Source organism: Rhinopithecus bieti, unplaced genomic scaffold (genome assembly GCF_001698545.2).
Source record: "Rhinopithecus bieti isolate Rb0 unplaced genomic scaffold, ASM169854v2 scaffold_35231, whole genome shotgun sequence".
Classification (NCBI taxonomy): domain Eukaryota; kingdom Metazoa; phylum Chordata; class Mammalia; order Primates; family Cercopithecidae; genus Rhinopithecus; species Rhinopithecus bieti.
This window is the reverse complement of record NW_016814955.1, coordinates 818,651-836,615: the sequence shown is the minus strand read 5'-3', so window position 1 is coordinate 836,615 and position 17,965 is coordinate 818,651. Positions and strand designations below refer to the sequence as shown.

The 17,965-nt window shown below is 38.5% G+C and overlaps 1 protein-coding gene across 3 annotated transcripts in view; it reads left to right on the top strand.

Annotated features, from left to right (window-relative positions):
* ORC3 (origin recognition complex subunit 3) overlaps positions 1–16,271 on the top strand; it is a 31,477-nt gene extending 15,206 nt beyond the window's left edge. Inside the window, exons 3-9 of one of the 3 annotated variants that reach the window (XM_017852769.1) lie at positions 2,054–2,187; positions 6,190–6,266; positions 7,214–7,311; positions 11,582–11,723; positions 13,611–13,727; positions 14,601–14,680; positions 15,831–16,271. In XM_017852769.1, coding sequence (XP_017708258.1) covers positions 2,054–2,187; positions 6,190–6,266; positions 7,214–7,311; positions 11,582–11,723; positions 13,611–13,727; positions 14,601–14,680; positions 15,831–15,936 — 754 coding nt within the window. In that variant the 3' untranslated portion in view covers positions 15,937–16,271. Of the gene's footprint in view, positions 1–2,053; positions 2,188–6,186; positions 6,267–7,213; positions 7,312–11,581; positions 11,724–13,610; positions 13,728–14,600; positions 14,681–15,823 lie in introns of all 3 variants that reach the window. The other 2 variants (XM_017852768.1, XM_017852770.1) reach the window with 2 other exon arrangements.
* The last annotated feature ends 1,694 nt before the right edge of the window (positions 16,272–17,965 follow it).

The window sequence follows — 17,965 nt, the reverse complement described above, 5'->3', positions numbered from 1 at the left end:
CACTTCGGGAGGCCAAGGTGGGTGGATCACCTGAGGTCAGGAGTTTGAGACTAGCCTGACCAACATGGTGAAACCCTGCCTCTACGAAAAATACAAAATTAGCCGGGTGTGGTGGCGCATGCCTATAATCATAGCTACTCGGGAGGCTGAGGGAGCAGAATTGCTTGAACCTGGGAGGTGGAGGTTGCAGTGAGCCGAGATCATGCCATTGCACTCTAGCCTGGGCAATAAGAGTGAAATTCCGTTTAAAAAATAATAATAATAATAACAGAACTAGTAACTATTTGAATCCCTGGCAGTTTAAATCTGAGTACCTTCTCCAATCAAATGCCACATTAAGAATTATGACTAATGAAGTTTGCTTCCAAAGTTATATGAAATAATGCCCTCTTTATTGGTCTCCTGGAGAATAGGCTAGGTTTGGCCTTCCTTGATACTCAATTATTTGGAGCTCCAAGTGGACAGGAGCTGTTGCTGCCCCTATCCTGGGAAGCTAATCCTTCATGTGCTGCTAACTTGGGTTAGATCTTCTGCCAGCCATACCTCACCCGTCTTTTCCCTCTAAGCAAGTCAGTGTGGGTGATTCCTTGGACACCAGAAATGCTAATCTTGTCTACTTGAATAGACCTAAAGGTCAGGTTTAACAGATTGTTCAAGTGTATGTGACTTTGAGTTAAGTTTCTTGTCATAACTTTATCTGGGCAATAGAAGGCCACAAATTTTAAATCTCAAATGTAATCAAGTATGAAATGTCTTGGCTTATTTTTCCTTGGCCAGTTGGCTGCCTTTCACACATAAAGATTATATCTTAGATAATTATTGTAGAAAGAGGAATATAAGTTTTAATACTTAAAAAAAAAAACTCTGGGGAAATTTACTATTTGGTCTACCCCGAACAATTTCCATATTTAGTGATTGTCTACTTTTTGTTGTTGTTGTTGGGGTTTAAATTTTAGTTCAAGTAACCAGTTCAATTTCTCAGTAACCATAGTCTATTTAGCTTTGTTTCTCTTTCTCCCAACTTAGCAATATTAGTGTTTCTCCTCATTTTTTTTATTATGAAAGATGTCAAACATAAGTTAATTAGTTGTATTACAAAATGCCCACATTCTGGATTTGTCTGTTACTTCATGGTTAATATTAGAACTTTTAATCATCATAGTTTTAATGCTGAGAATAATTTGAGTATTTGTGTAATGCCACTGCTTGAAAATTCTTAATATTGGTCTGATTCCTTTTGATGCCATTACTGAGTATGATCTTAGTGGAGAAATCCTGTAAGCTCCAAGAACCAGGTCCTAACTTTAGAATATCTGTGTTTTCTCTCCATTTCTAACAAAGATTTCTTCTATGGCTGTGAATGAGCTACTCAACCACTCTGCCTGTGCTATAAGTAACAATTAGAATTGCCTACTTCATTTAAAGTTCAGTGGGTTTACTGACTGATACTTATAAAGCCCATAGGAGATGTAAAGCATAGTTTAAATGGTGATAATTAGAGAAGTGAGTGTAGTACTTATATTTTTGGTTCCTTCAAACAAGTTTATATTTAGCATATGTCATATCTTCTGTAGACATTTCTTATTTCATATGTATGTTTACATCAAAAGAAAGGAAAACTATCGTTAAATGCCTACTGTGTGGTAAACACTGTGCTAGAGTCTTCCAGTCCTTCTTTTCATTTAATTTTTAAGTCTCCATCTAACCTGTGAAATAAGGAAGTTATGATTTCCATTTTACAGACAATGAACCAAAGATCAGTTACTATACAATCTGTATAGTTACTTTGTTCTATATTACGTAGTGTTAGAGCCACATTATTAATCCAGTCCTTTGTAAATTTTCTAAGCTACTCTTTATCATGAGAAACCTTTAAGAATTCTTCTGAATGTCACATATATGGAGGAAAATCTCTCCAGAAAATGTTGATAGCTACTAATGAAGAATTTCTTTTATCTTCTGAGCAGAAACATTTAATATATATTAAATAAAATGTTTTTTAAGTGTTAATTTTCTAGTTATATTACATTTCCTGTCACTGACTTTGTTCTAGGATGTTGGCAAAGGATGAACTGATGACCATACTTGAGAAATGTTTCAAGGTTTTTAAGTCTTCTTGTGAAAAGCACCTTGGCAGCACAGCTAAGAGAATAGAGGAGTTCCTGGCCCAGTTTCAGAGCCTCGATGGTAAGAGTGTATTATTCTCCCAATTCTATTGGCCATGACAGTCACTTAACTAAAATGGCATGGAAAACCCCACCTTCTGATGTGCCTAGAGATGAAGAGATAAAGTAGTTCATGATCAGTCAGTATGCCACGCCTCATAGTATCAAATTTTAACAATCACAAGTAGGCCAAATGTTTCTCTTCTAGATTTGGTTTAAACAATGAAGAGCATCAAATGGGCAGAAAAAGAAATTCTTTCTCCAGTTCGACAGTTTGGAGGATTTGTCTTTAAAAGTAAACAAAAGAAATAAAAAATCTTCATAATTAAGAACTCTTTTAGAGGTTTTTTCTTAAGCATTTCATCAAGTTCTTTATAGATTTCAAAAGCACTGCATAAATCATTTGTAAGCTTGAAAAATTAATAGCTATGAACTGCTTTCACAGCAATGAGGCTCATTGGTATGTTGATTACCAAAATCTGCATGAGGCTTACTTTAATCGGATTTACAAAAGCTAGAATCTTTCAGTCCTAAATTAACTGAGGCAGCCTGGCACTCTTCACTGTTGGAGAGTTACAGTTTCTCTCTTTTGCTTGACCTCCACATGATCATTTATATATCCTGAATGCTTAGGGTGTCTGATTGTATATAGGTAGCCATGTTCTGTTCTCTAAATGCTAGCTTTTCATGGGCTCTCTTCTTGCTGTTTCTAGCACCAAAGTATGGTATTCTTTTAGTAGAACAATAACAACAACAAAAAATATTGGTGTGTACCTTTTAGTTTTCCCAAATTTAGGGCAATTTTTTAATGGAGTTTTGGGGGGGAAAGGTAGTTTTTTTCATATATAATCACATAGAATTGGACATGACATGTTGAAAATATCTTATGTAAAATGTCTGTTTTAATCCTTTTTTATGTTTGGCAAGTACTTCTTTGTCTTAAAAATCTTTTGGCTTTAGGAAACTGCTTTTGCAAAAGTCTTCTTATATCTCTCCATAGCTGCAATGTGAGGCATCTGATGAGTGCTCAGTCATGGAAGATGAAAGAGAATGTTTGCCTGACTAGAGTGGCTTGAGCAGCCAGAGTGCGGAAGTCATCAACAGGCACTAAGGGGTTTTCTTTCAGGTTATGTGTGGGTATTGCTCTTGCCACTGCAGCATGAGCTGAACTACTTTTCAGAACACAAAAACTTTTAAGGGCTGGATGTTGGTATCATTAAGATCATTGAGTTCAGCTATAACCAGAAACTAAAGTCTAGGAAAAGACAGTAGCTTGTTTGAGATCACACAGTTAGTGGTAGCACTCAAACCAGAGCCCATCTCTCTCTCTTTTTTTTTTTTTTTTTTTTTTTTTTTTTGAGGAGTCTTGCTCTGTCGCCCAGGCTGGAGTGCAGTAGCGCGATCTCCGCTCACTGCAAGCTCCGCCTCCCAGGTTCACGCCATTCTCCTGGCTCAGCCTCCAGAGTAGCTGGGACTATAGGCGCCCGCCACCACGCCCGGCTAAGTTTTTGTATTTTTTTTAGTAGAGACGGGGTTTCACCGTGTTAGCCAGGATGGTCTCGATTTCCTGACCTCGTGATCCGCCCGTCTCGGCCTCCCAAAGTGCTGGGATTACAGGCTTGAGCCACCGCGCCCGGCCGAACCCATCTCTCTTAACCACTAGTTCATTGTTTTTCTATTGCTGATTCACAATTTAAATATGCCCTAGTAGTGATCATTGGATCAGCAAGGGGCCACCCTTAAGTACATAAATAGAGTAAAAGGCTTAGAAAAATAGACGGTAAATAAAGTGTAAATTTCAATCTTTTACAAAATTGGACTTATGGAGATTTCTGTAAAAATAAACGGCACATATAATTTTTTCTTCTTTTTTTGCTGGATACCATTAACTAGAGGTAATCTAGGCAAAATTTTAATTAGAGCTCATATTATATGATATGAGCTCTAATTAAAAAATTCTGTGATATGCTAGAACTGAATAAAGGAATGCAGCTTTTGAAATGGGAAGGTTGGAGATTAAGATGATTAGTAGACTAAAGAATAAAGAATTTTACAAATTAAAGCAAAACCACTGTCTTGAAGAAATGTCTGTTATTTCCTAATTTTCAGAAGTGACTCATTATTAATAATAAACTGAAATTAAAACTCCCCACATTGGATGAGTAGAATAATAAACTGAAATTAAAACTCCCCACATTGGATGAGTAGAAAATATGCTATCTCTGTTCCTTAACATTTATTACATATTACAGTTTGGTTTTAAAATTACAGTTGGGAAGAGTTAAGTAGGGCAGAGTGTCATATCAGATTTTTTTGAGACAGGATCTTGCTGTGTTTTCCAGGCTTAAGTGCAGTGGTGCAGTCCTAGCTCACTGTTACCTCGGAACTCCTGGGCTCAAGTAATCCTCCTGCCTCCACCTCCTGAGTAGCTAGGACTACAGAAAAGGGCCACAACACCCAGCTGATTTTGTTTTTCTTTTTTTGGAGACAGAGTCTCCCTCTGTCCAGGCTGGAGTGCAGTAGCATGATGAGCTCACTGCAGCCTCTACCTCCCAGGAACGATCCTCCCATTTCAGCCTCTCAAGTAGCTGGGACTATAGGCACGTCCCACCATACTTGGCTAACTTTTTTGTATTTTTGTAGGGATGAGGTTTTGCCATGTTGCTCAGGCTGGTCTCAAACTGCTGGGTTCAAGCAATCTGCCTGCCTCAGCCTCCCAAAGTGTTGCGATTACAGGCATGAGCCCCCTCATCAGCCTAATTAATTTTTTTTTTTTTTAAATAGAGACAGTGTCTCACTATGTTTCTCAGCCGGGTCTCGAACTCCTTGTCTCAGGTGATCCTCCCACTGTGGTCTCCCAAAGTGCTGGGATTATAGGAATGAGGCACTTCATTCAGCCCATATTAGATTTATTTCAAAGGTATATTGGGTTTATTAACATGTAGCAGACTACATGTTAATGACATGGGACAAAGAAGCTAGTAGACATTTTAGCCTTTAGTTATGTCTTTTTTGAACCAGAAATTACTTATAGCTAAAAAGCAGTTTATCCTTTAAGCCAGTACATATTCTCCAGCTGCATCCTCCTGTCATAGTTTTAGGCCAAACAAACCATGTGTGTGGAGTTCACAAAACCCAACCTGCACTTGAAGGAGAATATGAGAGCCTTATGCTCTCTAGAAGGAGCATAGCTATACATTTAAGCAGTTATGGTTTTCTTTCCCTTTGCTAAAGAACCATGATGCCTTTACGTTTTAGTGGATTATTTCAAAACTCTTAGACACTACCCTCTTCATACTCAAATTGTGTTGTTTACAATCTTGACATAATCAAAGGAAAACAGTTTTAAGTTTGTATGATTTTTTAAAAAAGCTATGTATAACATCAAAAATATTTGAGATTCGCTGGGCGTGGTGGCTCACGCCTGTAATCCCAGCACTTTGGGAGGCTGAGGCGGGTGGATCACCTGAGGTCAGAAGTTGGAGACCAGCCTGGCCAACATGGCAAAACCCCTTCTCTACTAAAAATACAAAAATTAGCCAGGCATGGTGGCCGGCGCCTGTAATCCCAGCTACTTGGGAGGCTGAGGCAGGAGAATTGCTTGAACCTGGGAGGAGGAGGTTGCAGTGAGCCAAGATGGCACCACTGCACTCCAGCCTGGGCAACAGAGCAAGACTCCATCTGGGGAAAAAAAAAAAAAAAAAAAAAAATTTTTTTTTGAGACTTTTTGCTGTTGGTTTGAGGGAGTTTTGTTAGGTTGTATTTTGTTTTGTTTTCATTGTGGTAACACTTCTAAAATTCAGTAGCTGGTTTTTTGAAGACATCACTACAGCACAAGTTATGTATTAATTATTGGCCTTCAGCTTCTGTAAGAAATCATTTATCAGATGGAATCTTGATCCCTTGCCACATTAAAAATATATATATAGGTGAAACTTTTACTTCCTTTGGAATAGTAGAAATGTTTGTTCTCTTGACTTGGATTTACCCTCATTGATGTCTATTGGTTTTGTATTAAAAGCAGAAACCAAAGAGGAAGAAGATGCTTCTGGGTCACAGCCAAAGGGGCTTCAGAAGACAGACCTTTATCATCTTCAGAAGGTCAGATTACTTTCCTTCCTTCCAGCTGCATCCTGTGACACTCCCTTTTTTCAGTTTGTGCTCTAGATTAGCTCTGCCTGGATGTTTTTGTTTTCATTTTTAAACCGCAACCAGGAACAAAGCAGACTTTTAACTCACTTCTAAGTTGAACATCCTGTTAGTCCCATTGCCATCATCACTCTGCATATACCCATTCTGGAATTTACTAGCTAACATAGGTGGAAACCATTCTGTGGGCTCAGACAGAGAAAGAATTAGCTGGCAATAAGAGAAAATGGGAACATGGCTGCACAAAAGAAATCTGATTTTTTTTTTATCTGATGTATTTTTCTGTTTGATCAAACTGAGAGCTTTAAAAGAGTCTAACTCATTAGTTTTAGTTACTTTTCTTGATTTTTTTAAAATGCATATTCAAGTATAGAGCAGAAATTGAGCCACAGAATGTCCAATATATTCTTTTTCAGATAGTTCTAACTTTAGGATCTTGATTGTCAAAATGAAGAACCTTCTTTGTACTATGATACCAAATTATGATAAATGTAGAGTAAAAGTTCAATCTAAGTAAAATAAAACACATGGAACCTATTCTGTTAGTATGGCAAAAAGGCAAGATTTTTTTCTTTATCCTGTTAAGTCCTTTTCTTAAATGAATTAATGAACTGTGGATACCAAGCACTCTGCCATGTAATTTGGTAGTAAAGTGAACTGCCCTTTTCCTCTTTCCCTAAAAATTTACTTGTATATTATAAAGCAAAACACCTTTGAGGAGAGATTCTTGCCAGACCTTAAAAATAAAATGAATAAACAAAACCCATTTTGATCTTTCTCTGTACATCCGGTCTTATGGAAAAGGCATCAGCTGCTTCTATAGAACTTAGCAACAGAGCTCCCGCTGAGGGGTTTTCTCTCTCAGGATCACTAGAAAAGGTATGTTCTTTTATCCATAGTCCTTATTGGAAATGAAGGAGTTAAGAAGAAGTAAGAAGCAAACCAAATTTGAAGTACTCAGAGAAAATGCTGTGAACTTCATTGACTGTCTAGTGAGGTAAGTCTAAATTTAGCTCTTAGGAGCTAAAATCATGCTGTTTTCCAATAACACTGGTGTCATAGCTGTCTATAGCCAATCCAGAACATTTTTCTTCCAGGTTAGGCTTTATGCTTTTCATGTCTCTCCATCCAGCTTAGAATTGTAATTTTTATTCCTTTTCCATCATTATCAAGATGTCTAATCAAATGACTTAGTTCATTCTTTTACTCTCAGTTCAAGAATATAGGCTTAAATTTGATCTACTTCATTAGGCCAGGTAGGGAGAGATGAGATAGAAAGTGAGTGTTTCTCCCCTATCTAATAACAAAGTATTTATATTACACTTAATCTTTGCTAGGAGTAAATGCTGGATCTGAGCCAAGCCCAGAAAACAGAGCAGACTAGCCGTGCTGCTCTATTTTATCCTGAAGAAAGAACATTTAATTCTAAACAATGCCAGTGCACCTCATTATCAGCACTAAATTTATGTTGAGACATGTGCTTGGTAAATTTAGAAGTCTACCAATCCAGCCTGTATTTTAGGATGATTCCTTTTTAGGAAACCCAGATCATTCTGATTCATGGATTTCCCAAAAGTCAGCTTTATGTAGCTGTGTAAAATCACCCACCTAATTTTGGTGGAAGTTGGGCATGCTACAGAAAAAAATGAGAAATGTGCAAAAAGAAAATGATTTAATAACCTGTGGTGAGGGGGGAACATATTTATTATAAATTTTAATGGCAGTTTAAACCCAACAGAAGGCTAGGCACTGAATAAAGTACTGAGAAAACAGCAGCACAATTATTAAAGAGAAAGAGTGCTTTTCTGACAAATTACATGTCTTTTCTGAAAGTTAAAAGTTTTGTTTTCCACAATAATGTGGGGACAGTCATTGTTCCTACTCATTGGGGAGAAATTGCTAATGCCATGAAAAGGTCCAAAACGGTCAACCAGCACCTTGGGAGGCCAAGGTGCGCAGATCACTTGAGGTCAGGAGTTTGAGACCAGCCTGGCCATCATGGTGAAACCCCAACTCTACTAAAAATACAAAAAAATAGCTGGGCATAGTGGCGCACACTTGTAATCCCAGCTACTCGGGAGGCTGAGGCAGGAGAATGGCTTGAACCCGGGAGGCAGAGGTTGCAGTAAGGCAGTCGTGCCACTGCACTTCAGCCTAGGCAACAGAGCAAGACTCCATCTCGAGGAGAAAAAAAAAAACGTGATGAACTGCAATAGTGGCCAAATGCCGGTCAAAAATTACATTTCAGAACTCATAGAGTTAACCTTGCCCTACTGGGCTTTCCTGTTCTTGTAGAGTGTCTAGTCCCAAACTCTTGACTCTTCCCTTTTACCAAGTAGTCACTAAAAATAATTTTACAATGTGATTTGCCAATTTTAGGCCAAGTGTCAGGTTCCAGAGTTCTTACAAATTCCAAATTGTGGGCTCTGAAACCACATCAGCAATTTCCCTTTCATGATCCTTCACCTAATATGTCTGACTTTTTACCTTTCTGAGCAGTTGTTGAAATAATCCTCAGTATGATTAAATGGGTTTTGTTGTAAAATCACAAAATCTCCCATACTAGGATTTAGTGTCTTTACCAAGATTGTCCCAGGAGGGAAGAGATTAGAATTATAGCATGTTAAAGCTAAAAGAGAACTGAAGAGTCAGTCCTGTGGCAGCTAAAGCCCAGAGAGAGGCTGTGACTCATGCAAGGCCACACAGTCTCATTCTCCTGACACCTGTCAAAAGGCCCTCTCCATTTCTCTATACTGCCCTCAATGGCCACACCACAGACCTCTGGGCAGAGCTTGGGGTTATGGAGAAAGGGTGTCCTTTAAAGACAAATATAAGCAGGAGACTTCAGGAGGCAGAGTTCACAGTATACTATGAGCAGCTCTTGGCAAAAACACTGACAGGCAAGAATAAGTTGCCAGATCTTAAGAGCTGAGAATAAATTACCACTTTCTAAGTTACTGTTTTTGCCAATAGCAAGCTTCAACTTTGTAGCCCTTGTTGATACTAATTCTACCAGTTCCTTCAGAACCAACTCTTTCAGGGAAGGCCTATCATTTGTCTGGTCTGAATCCAAAATGAGCATAATGCAGTGCTCTAGTGCCAGACTCATCGCTTATTTCTTCTCACGTAAATAAGTCGCAGAAATATATTTCTATGCCAATCTCCAAGTCTACAGTCAGATAAAAATTCTAATGTATAATGTATTTGTCATTGTTGTTGTTCAACTAATGTAGCCAGTGGAAACAAAATTAAGGCAGATATTTTATTTTTGCTCTGATGGTTCTTTGAGGATATCTAGAGAGGTCTTTTGCCTTGGGAAATGCTTGCGTTTCTATATATCACATGTAAAAATGTTAAAATGTGAGGCAATAGTTTGAGTTTCTGAAGTTGACTCTGTCTGGTTGCCTTGTTAGATATCCAGCCCTTATTGCATAGCAGGGACTGCAACAAGATCTTTTAATGACAGCCATGTATAATGATTGGGAAATAACTGCATGAGGTTAGTGTAGGAAGAGTTTATGGTCAGAAATTACAAATTGGTAGCCAGCCGTCACAGAAACTGTTTCCTGAAGCTACAGCTAAGTTAACTTAACCTTGAGTAATTAAGATGTTAACAGTATCTGAGGTATAGAATACTGGTCCTTAGTGAGGATCAAGTCAAAATCATACACTCTTTGCAAGTAAGTTTTGTTCCAGTTGACTCTGGAGAAGGAGCAGCACCTAGAATTAGAATGAGCAAGGGGGTCACTAGCTCTTGAGATGAGGGAGGAAAGGGGTATGGTGAAGAATGATGTCCATGTTGAATACCCTTTCCACTTCCTCTCTTCTTCAAAGCTCCTGGCCACATTGGGACAACACAAGTGTAGGGGATATCTAGGGAGTGGTATCCTCTCCAGAAGAAGAGAACGGATACTTGGAAGAAGGGGAATAATGTCCCCAGTGACTGGGCTGAGGTAGCTGCTTTGCTCTGCTTGTACTGGTGGGGAAAGGAGCTGACACAAGCTGTCATATGGCCAAAATACTTTAGGCTCAGGATTGGGCTAAGCCCCAGAAATCTTCTTTATGAAGTCATGTGAGTTAACTATATACTTTAATCCAGTTAGTGACATTACTCTGTCTATGGGTTATGTGTGCCAAAACTTCTCTCCTCCAATTTGCTACCCTCTAGGCATCCAGGATATCACTGTCATGGCATAGACCACCTGATGGGCTCATTATACATGCAAAGTGAATTTTTAATGCTATATTTTTTAGTTCAGAATTTATTAAAATTGTTTTATCATCTAGCTCATAGGTGAAAAAAATCCCAAATTATGGCAGTTTTTTTATAAGTGAAATTTTATTAATGATTTGTTTTTCAATACTCTGAAACTAAGATTTAGCCTTTTCTGCCTTCTAATGTAAAAAGTAATTCTGAAATATAAAAAACTTTTGGGCCAGGCCCAGTGGCTCACACATGTAATCCCAACACTTTGGGAGGCCGAGGCGGGTCGATCACCTGAGATCAGGAGTTCAAGACCAGCCTGGCCAACATGGTGAAACCTTATCTCTATTAAAATTACAAAAATTAGCCAGGCATGTTGGTGGGCGCCTGTAATCTCAGCTACTTAGAAGGCTGATGCAGGAGAATCGCTTGAACCCAGGAGGCAGAGGTTGCAGTGAGCCGAGATTGCACCATTATACTCCAGTCTGGGCGACAAGAGTGGAACTCAGTCTCTAAAAAAAAAACTTTTGAGGTGTCATTTCCATGAAAGATATCAACTAAAAATTTTCTGTGATCCAAGAAGAATTTCCTGAACTCTTAATTCTGGGCCTTTGTTTAATATTGCCAAAGGTTAAATGTTTGTAGTGCTAGAAAATGTAGATATCTGTTTTCTCATTTACTTTAAGAAATGCTATCTTAAAGATTTCTGAGCAGAAATGTAGTATATGTACATTTGTTCCTAAAGGTTTAACTCAGAACTGAAATATACAGCTTCTTATAAAGAGTCTAGAGGTAGTTTTAAAACCCATTATATGGAAGAGATGCAATTCTGAGTGAAACTGTATTAGATCTGATATTTGGGTTTGTTTCATTTGTTTGTTTTTGGTTGTTGATTTTGCTTTTAGTAAATGGTTCAGTCCTCTACAGAGAGAGGATTGACAAAAATGTTGTAGTGGAAATTGAAGTCCAACAGAGCCTAAAGGAAAAAAATGTATATATGTATATATATAAAGAAAATAAACCTGTGCTTATCTAAACATGGATGCCTGACTGGCTGTTTCAGAGAATACCTTCTGCCTCCTGAGACACAGCCTCTCCATGAGGTGGTGTACTTTAGCGCTGCCCATGCCCTTCGTGAACATTTAAATGCTGCTCCGCGAATTGCCCTCCATACTGCACTCAACAATCCTTACTATTATCTAAAGGTAAGATGAACATTTAGTTCTCTGATTTAGTTTAGTTTAGGTTTGGTCTCATTTTGGATTAAATTCAAAATAAAGATTCAGAAATTTCAACTTATATCAAGATTATATTTTAAAATTTACCAAAAATGAAACTGCCATTATTGAATTCTCTTTTTTTTTTAGATGGAGTCTCGCTCTGTTGCCCAGGCTGGAGTGCAGTAGTGCGATCTTGGCTCACTGCAACGTCCACCTCCTGGGTTCAAGTGATTCTCCTGCCTCAGCCTCCCAAGTAGCTGGGATTACAGGCGCCTGTAACTAGAGAACTAAATCAAATTTAGAACTAAACTAAACCTCAGCTAGTTTAGCTCAGGCTCTGGGCATCATTGTCACAAAAATATTCTAAATTTGCAGTTATGTTTTAATGAGCAGAGAGTCAGCAACTCAGGGTTGCACCTCTCCTGTATTTTTTAAAATTCTTTAGACTGTAGAAAAAAATGTCTAACCCCATAGAGGTATCAATTAATAGTCAACTGTTGCTGCCAGTTTTTGACAATGTGTAATCTTTGCCCTTGACATGCTAGTGTCAGATCATAGGCACAAATACTCAAGAGTATAATGTTACCACTCTTGTGAAAATAAAGGAAATGTTTCCTGTAAACTTAACAGCAGATAGGGATTAAACAATATGGCCTAATAAATTACTGAAAGACCGAAATGGTTGTTTCTAGTGGGAAAGAGAAATACTTTGGGACTTCATCTTGGATTTTAAACCAAAGAAAGATCTATTCTGAGAGCATCTGCAGAGCTGAGTGTAGAGGATAACCAGCAGTCTGCCACTAAAACTCCTGGGGCAACACACTTCAGCAGTGCCCTTGCTAAAGTCCAGACACAGTTATCAACTCCTGGAAGCTCTTTAAACAATAGCTCAAGACAGCTCACAATTTTAGAAACTAGCTTTCTTATGACCAGGCAAAATGATCACTTTAAACATTCAATAAGCTATATATACATGAAAGAGTTGTAAGTTAAGTACCCAGAAATCTTGCCACAATAAATACTTAAGAAGCAACTCCATAAAGCCTATGAAGAGCATTCCAGTGTATTGGCTTCTCATTGCAAAATGGCACACAAACATGCAGACTATTACACGGGTATTGAGTAGGATGATATAAGTCAATGGTTTTCAGTGATGATGAAAACCATTGAATAATTTCATACTTAACCAAAAAATCAGTTATTTTTAATATATAAGCCACAAATTAAAACTTACAAAATCTGTCTTCTTGGCTAGTGAGTCACAGAAGAGAACTCACGATTTCAGTTGTCGTTGGGTGGGATAAAATATACCCCTGATATTGTAATATCAGAGCAGGGTATGTATGTAAGACTTTGTGTTTCTCAATAAAAGCCATGGATTTCAAAACACTGATGGTTTCTATAGAGCTTAAGATCTGCAGTGTTGACAACATAGTCTTTTCTTTAAAAAATAATTTATACCCTTGGTAAGTGGTATTACTAGTATTTACTAATACAGTATAATAATTGTTAGAATTCAGCTAATTGTTGGAAGTACCATTTTATTAAGTATTCCTAAAGATCTCCATAAACTTTTTACAGCAAGTGCATTCAGGTCTCAGAAATTAGTAATTTATGGATTGAAATGAAAAATATGCTTATCTTCTAATCCTGGGACTAGTCTTCTAGTGACTAAGAACTAGAGGGGTTGTGACCAAGACATAAACCTAAACAAGAACTAGTTAACTATTGAATAGACTCACTCACTAAATAAAGGAAACCAAGATTCCATTTACTGATTTACTCAGTTTAGGTTGGGGGCTTCATTAATGTCTGATTTTGTTCCTAATAATTTCTAAAAGTTAGTCATCTTAGTTTACTGTTATTTTGTAGAATGAAGCACTGAAAAGCGAAGAAGGCTGCATTCCGAATATCGCCCCAGATATCTGCATAGCATACAAACTGCACCTAGAGTGTAGCAGGCTCATCAACCTCGTAGACTGGTCAGAGGTAGGTTCGGGGGAAAAGAACAAGCTGGGTATTTTTCTAACCATCCATGATGACTTTCTCAGAATATCTTTATACTTTTAGTGCTTTGGAATTTGTCTTGTGTTTAATGCCTTGCCTTTTATTTGGAAAGCATAAATCACTTCAAACTTTAAAAGTTCCTTAGGAAGTGGTAGCTCAACAGCCCCCACTCCCAATCCCCTGCCCTCTGATCCTGCATTCCTTAACCAAGCCAATTCTGTATTCATGCCAGGTCAAAATAAGTATGTGATCTAACCCAATAGTTAGCATTAAGCAAAAACTAAACAATTTAGGTCAGTTCTGTTATTTCACAAAATAAAGTATATTATTAACCAGCATTTCTCTTGAATAAAAGAAAAAAACTACACAACAGATTTAGCAATCAGGAAGTACAAGGAATACTTGGCAAGGCAATAAACAACTATTGTTATTCTTTAAAATAAACAATTCTTTCTGTCTTCTGAATAGTATTACAAAGATCTTAACTCTATTAAAGGCCTTACAGATGTCACCATTAAAAATTATCCATAATTGGCTGCTTCCAAGAAAAATAGATCTTTTCCTGGGGTAAGATTAGTAGAGGAAGCAGGGCTTTCTTTTTCTTTTAACTTTGACTAGCTTTGTTTCTTGTTTTTCTCTGCATACTCTTAGTTCTCTGAAACAAGATTATTCAGGAACCATTACTTTATCTTTTAACATATAAGTGGTGTGAAGAGATCATCAGTGTAGTTTTGACAATCTTAAATTTCAGTGAAGAATATGTGCCAGCTATCAACAGCCATTAAAAGAAGTATAGTAAAAGATGTTTGGCAACTGTAGACATTTTTATTTTCTTCTCTCCTGTCTATTCAAAAGGCTTTTGCAACAGTTGTGACAGCTGCTGAAAAAATGGATGCAAATTCTGCAACCTCAGAAGAAATGAATGAAATTATCCAGTATCCTTTTAAAACCATTTCTACAATGTCCAAATACACATAAAATATAAGTTTATAATTTCTCCAGATCTACACTAGATATTTATAAAGGTATACTCCAACCATATTACTTGTTAAAATTAACCATATGGTGCTAGAATAACTGAAATTTCTGAATCTTTATTTTGAATGTAATCCAAAATGAGACCAAACCTAAAACTTTTGGTATCAAATTTATATCAAGATTATATTTTAAAATTTACCAAAAATGAAACTGCCATTATTGAATTCTTTTTTCTTTTTTTTTTTTTGAGATGGAGTCTCGCTCTGTTGCCCAGGCTGGAGTGCAGTAGTGCGATCTTGGCTCACTGCAACCTCCACCTCCTGGGTTCAAGTGATTCTCCTGCCTCAGCCTCCCAAGTAGCTGGGATTACAGGCACCTGCCACCATGCCCGGCTAATTTTTGTGTTGTTAGTAGAGACAGGATTTCACCATGTTGGCCAGGCTGGTCTCAAACTCCTGACCTTATGATCCGCCCGCCTTGGCCTCCCAAAGTGGTGGGATTATAGGTGTGAGCTACTTCACCTGGCCTAATTCTTTTTTTTTTTGAGACAGAGTTTCGCTATTGTTGACCAAGCTGGAGTGCAGTGGCGCAATCTCGGCTCACCTCAACCTCTGCCTCTTGGGTTCAAGCGATTCTCCTGCCTCAGCCTCCCAAGTAGCTGGGATTACAGGTGCCTGCCACCATGCCCGGCTAATTTTTTTATTTTTGGGAGAGATGGGATTTCACCACGTTGGCCAAGCTGATCTCAAACTCCTGACCTTAGGTGATCTGCCTGCCTCGGCCTCCCAAAGTGCTGGGATTACAGGCGTGAGCCACTGCACCTGGTCTGAATTCTCTATTTTTCTAATGTACATTTAGAAGTGGGGACGGGGAGCAATTTCCATACTATGTAGAACATTAGACGTAGGAAGCATTAAGTACTTTTCCATTTATGTGTTATTGACAGTGGATACTAATTAATGTTTTCCAGTAACAGTTATAGTTTAATTTAGAAGTTTATATTTGAACTGTCTACTTCACTTTACCAACTAGTATTTTAACATTGAGATTTTAACCCCTTTTTGTCAAAAATACAGCACGGCCAGTTTCCTTAACTAAAGCCTCCAGTGCTCGGTTTATTAGAGCTGTTTCTGAACTAGAACTTTTAGGATTTATAAAACCTACCAAACAGAAGACTGACCATGTGGCAAGGCTAACATGGGGAGGCTGCTAGAAAGCAAATAAGTGAAGCCAGAACTATGACATTCAGCTTAAGAGAAAAAGGTGACCAGTCATATTTACATACACTAGAGGAGCCTATTTTGGTGAGAAGATAAATGTGCAATCCCCATGTGATGTTTAACAAGAAAAGTACATTGCTAACCCCAAACAGGCATATATCAAAACACCTGTGGAGTACTTTAGAATCCAACAAATAATACATAACTAAAACTGCTCACACATTTTACTGTACTTTCCACAAAGACATTACTAAATTGTGAGTAAATCCTTCTTGAACTTATGGAGTATATAAATGTAATAAATTCCATTATCCAGGAGTATAAGTTATTTGCAGTTGCTTTAGCAATCCTCATTCCTCCTCTCCCAATTTCTTGCATTGGCATTCCTCACTTTATTGTAGTAGGCAATAAGTAACATGAGGCCGGGCGCGGTGGCTCACGCCTGTAATCCCAGCACTTTGAGAGGCCGAAGTGGGCGGATCACGAGGTCAGGAGATCGAGACCATCCTGGCTAACACACGGTGAAACCCCGTCTCTACTAAAAATACAAAAAATTAGCCGGGCGTGGTGGTGGGCGCATGTAGTCCCAGCTACTCTGGAGGCTGAGGCAGGAGAATGGTGTGTACCCAGGAGGCAGAGCTTGCAGTGAGCTGAGATTGCGCCACTGCACTCCAGCCTGGGCGACCAGTGAGACTCCGTCTCAAAAAAAAAAAAAGAGAGTAAGTAACATGAATATCTTACAGGTTGTTTCTCCTAGTGACTACAGGTTCCAAAACTGTCTCTGCCTCTCCATTTCCTTTAGTCTTACAACTTAAAAAAAAAAAAAAAAAAAAAAAAAAGACCAAGCACGGTGGCTCATGCCTGTAATCCCAGCACTGTGAGAGGCCGAGGCAGGCGGATCACTAGGGCAGGAGATCGAGACCATCCTGGCCAACATGGTGAAACCCCATCTCTACGAAAAAATACGAAAAATTAGCCAGGCATGGTGGCACGTGCCTGTAGTCCCAGCTACTTGGGAGGTTGAGGCAGGGAAATTGCTCGAACCCAGGAGGTGGAGGTTGCAGTGAGCCAAGATCGGCCACTGCACTCCAGCCTGGGTGACAGAGCAAGACTCGGTCTCAAAAAAAAAAAGTCCCAAACTGGCTTTATTTAGGCAGTAAATATTCTACTTCTAGATGACCCGTCAGCCGCATGTAAGAGGTATGTAAGGCCTCTACAAATCACATCCCAAACAAATACAGCTCAGATGAGGAAAGTAAGGCCCAGATAAAATGACATCTCAATCTCTTCTATGGCAGAAACAACAACACATAATGAAAACAAAGATAGCTAAAGTTCATTGTTTAATGCTCTACTCCCAAGAGAATTCTGGGACTTTAAGACAACTCATTAACATACAAAATTACCATGCAGATACGGTCCATGTCCAGAAAAAGTCCATGTCCAGAAAAACTTTTGGTTTGTAAACCTTAGAACTAATTATGTAATTGCAGGATTGTGTGTGTGCACCCGTGTGTGTGCTCACAGTCTTTGAAGAGTTTTATGAGTATCCGTCATCCAAAATGCTTGGAAACAGAAGTGTTTTAGAGTTCAGATTTTGGAATATTCGCGTTATACTTAACAAGTTCAGCCTCCAAAACCCAAAATGCTCCAGTGAGCATTTCTTTGAGCATGTCGGTATGCAAAAAGTTTCAGATTTTGGAGCACTTCAGATTTAGGATTTGGGATATTCAAGCTGCATAATCAAACCTCCTTCATTCAGGAATATAAAAGCAGGTATTAATACAAGCTTAGAATAACACCTTAGACTTCTGGCAACGTGGTGGGCTGAGATGACATTAATGGGTAGCTGCTCACCCTCCCCACCTCACTCCCTGCTTCAAGCACATAAAAATGTTAGATGAACTGGCTGCAGCAGCTCCCGCCTGTAATCCCAGCACTTTGGGAGGCTGAGGCAGGCAGATCACCTGAGGTCAGGAGTTCGAGACCAGCCTGGCCAACCTGGTGAAACCCCATCTCTAC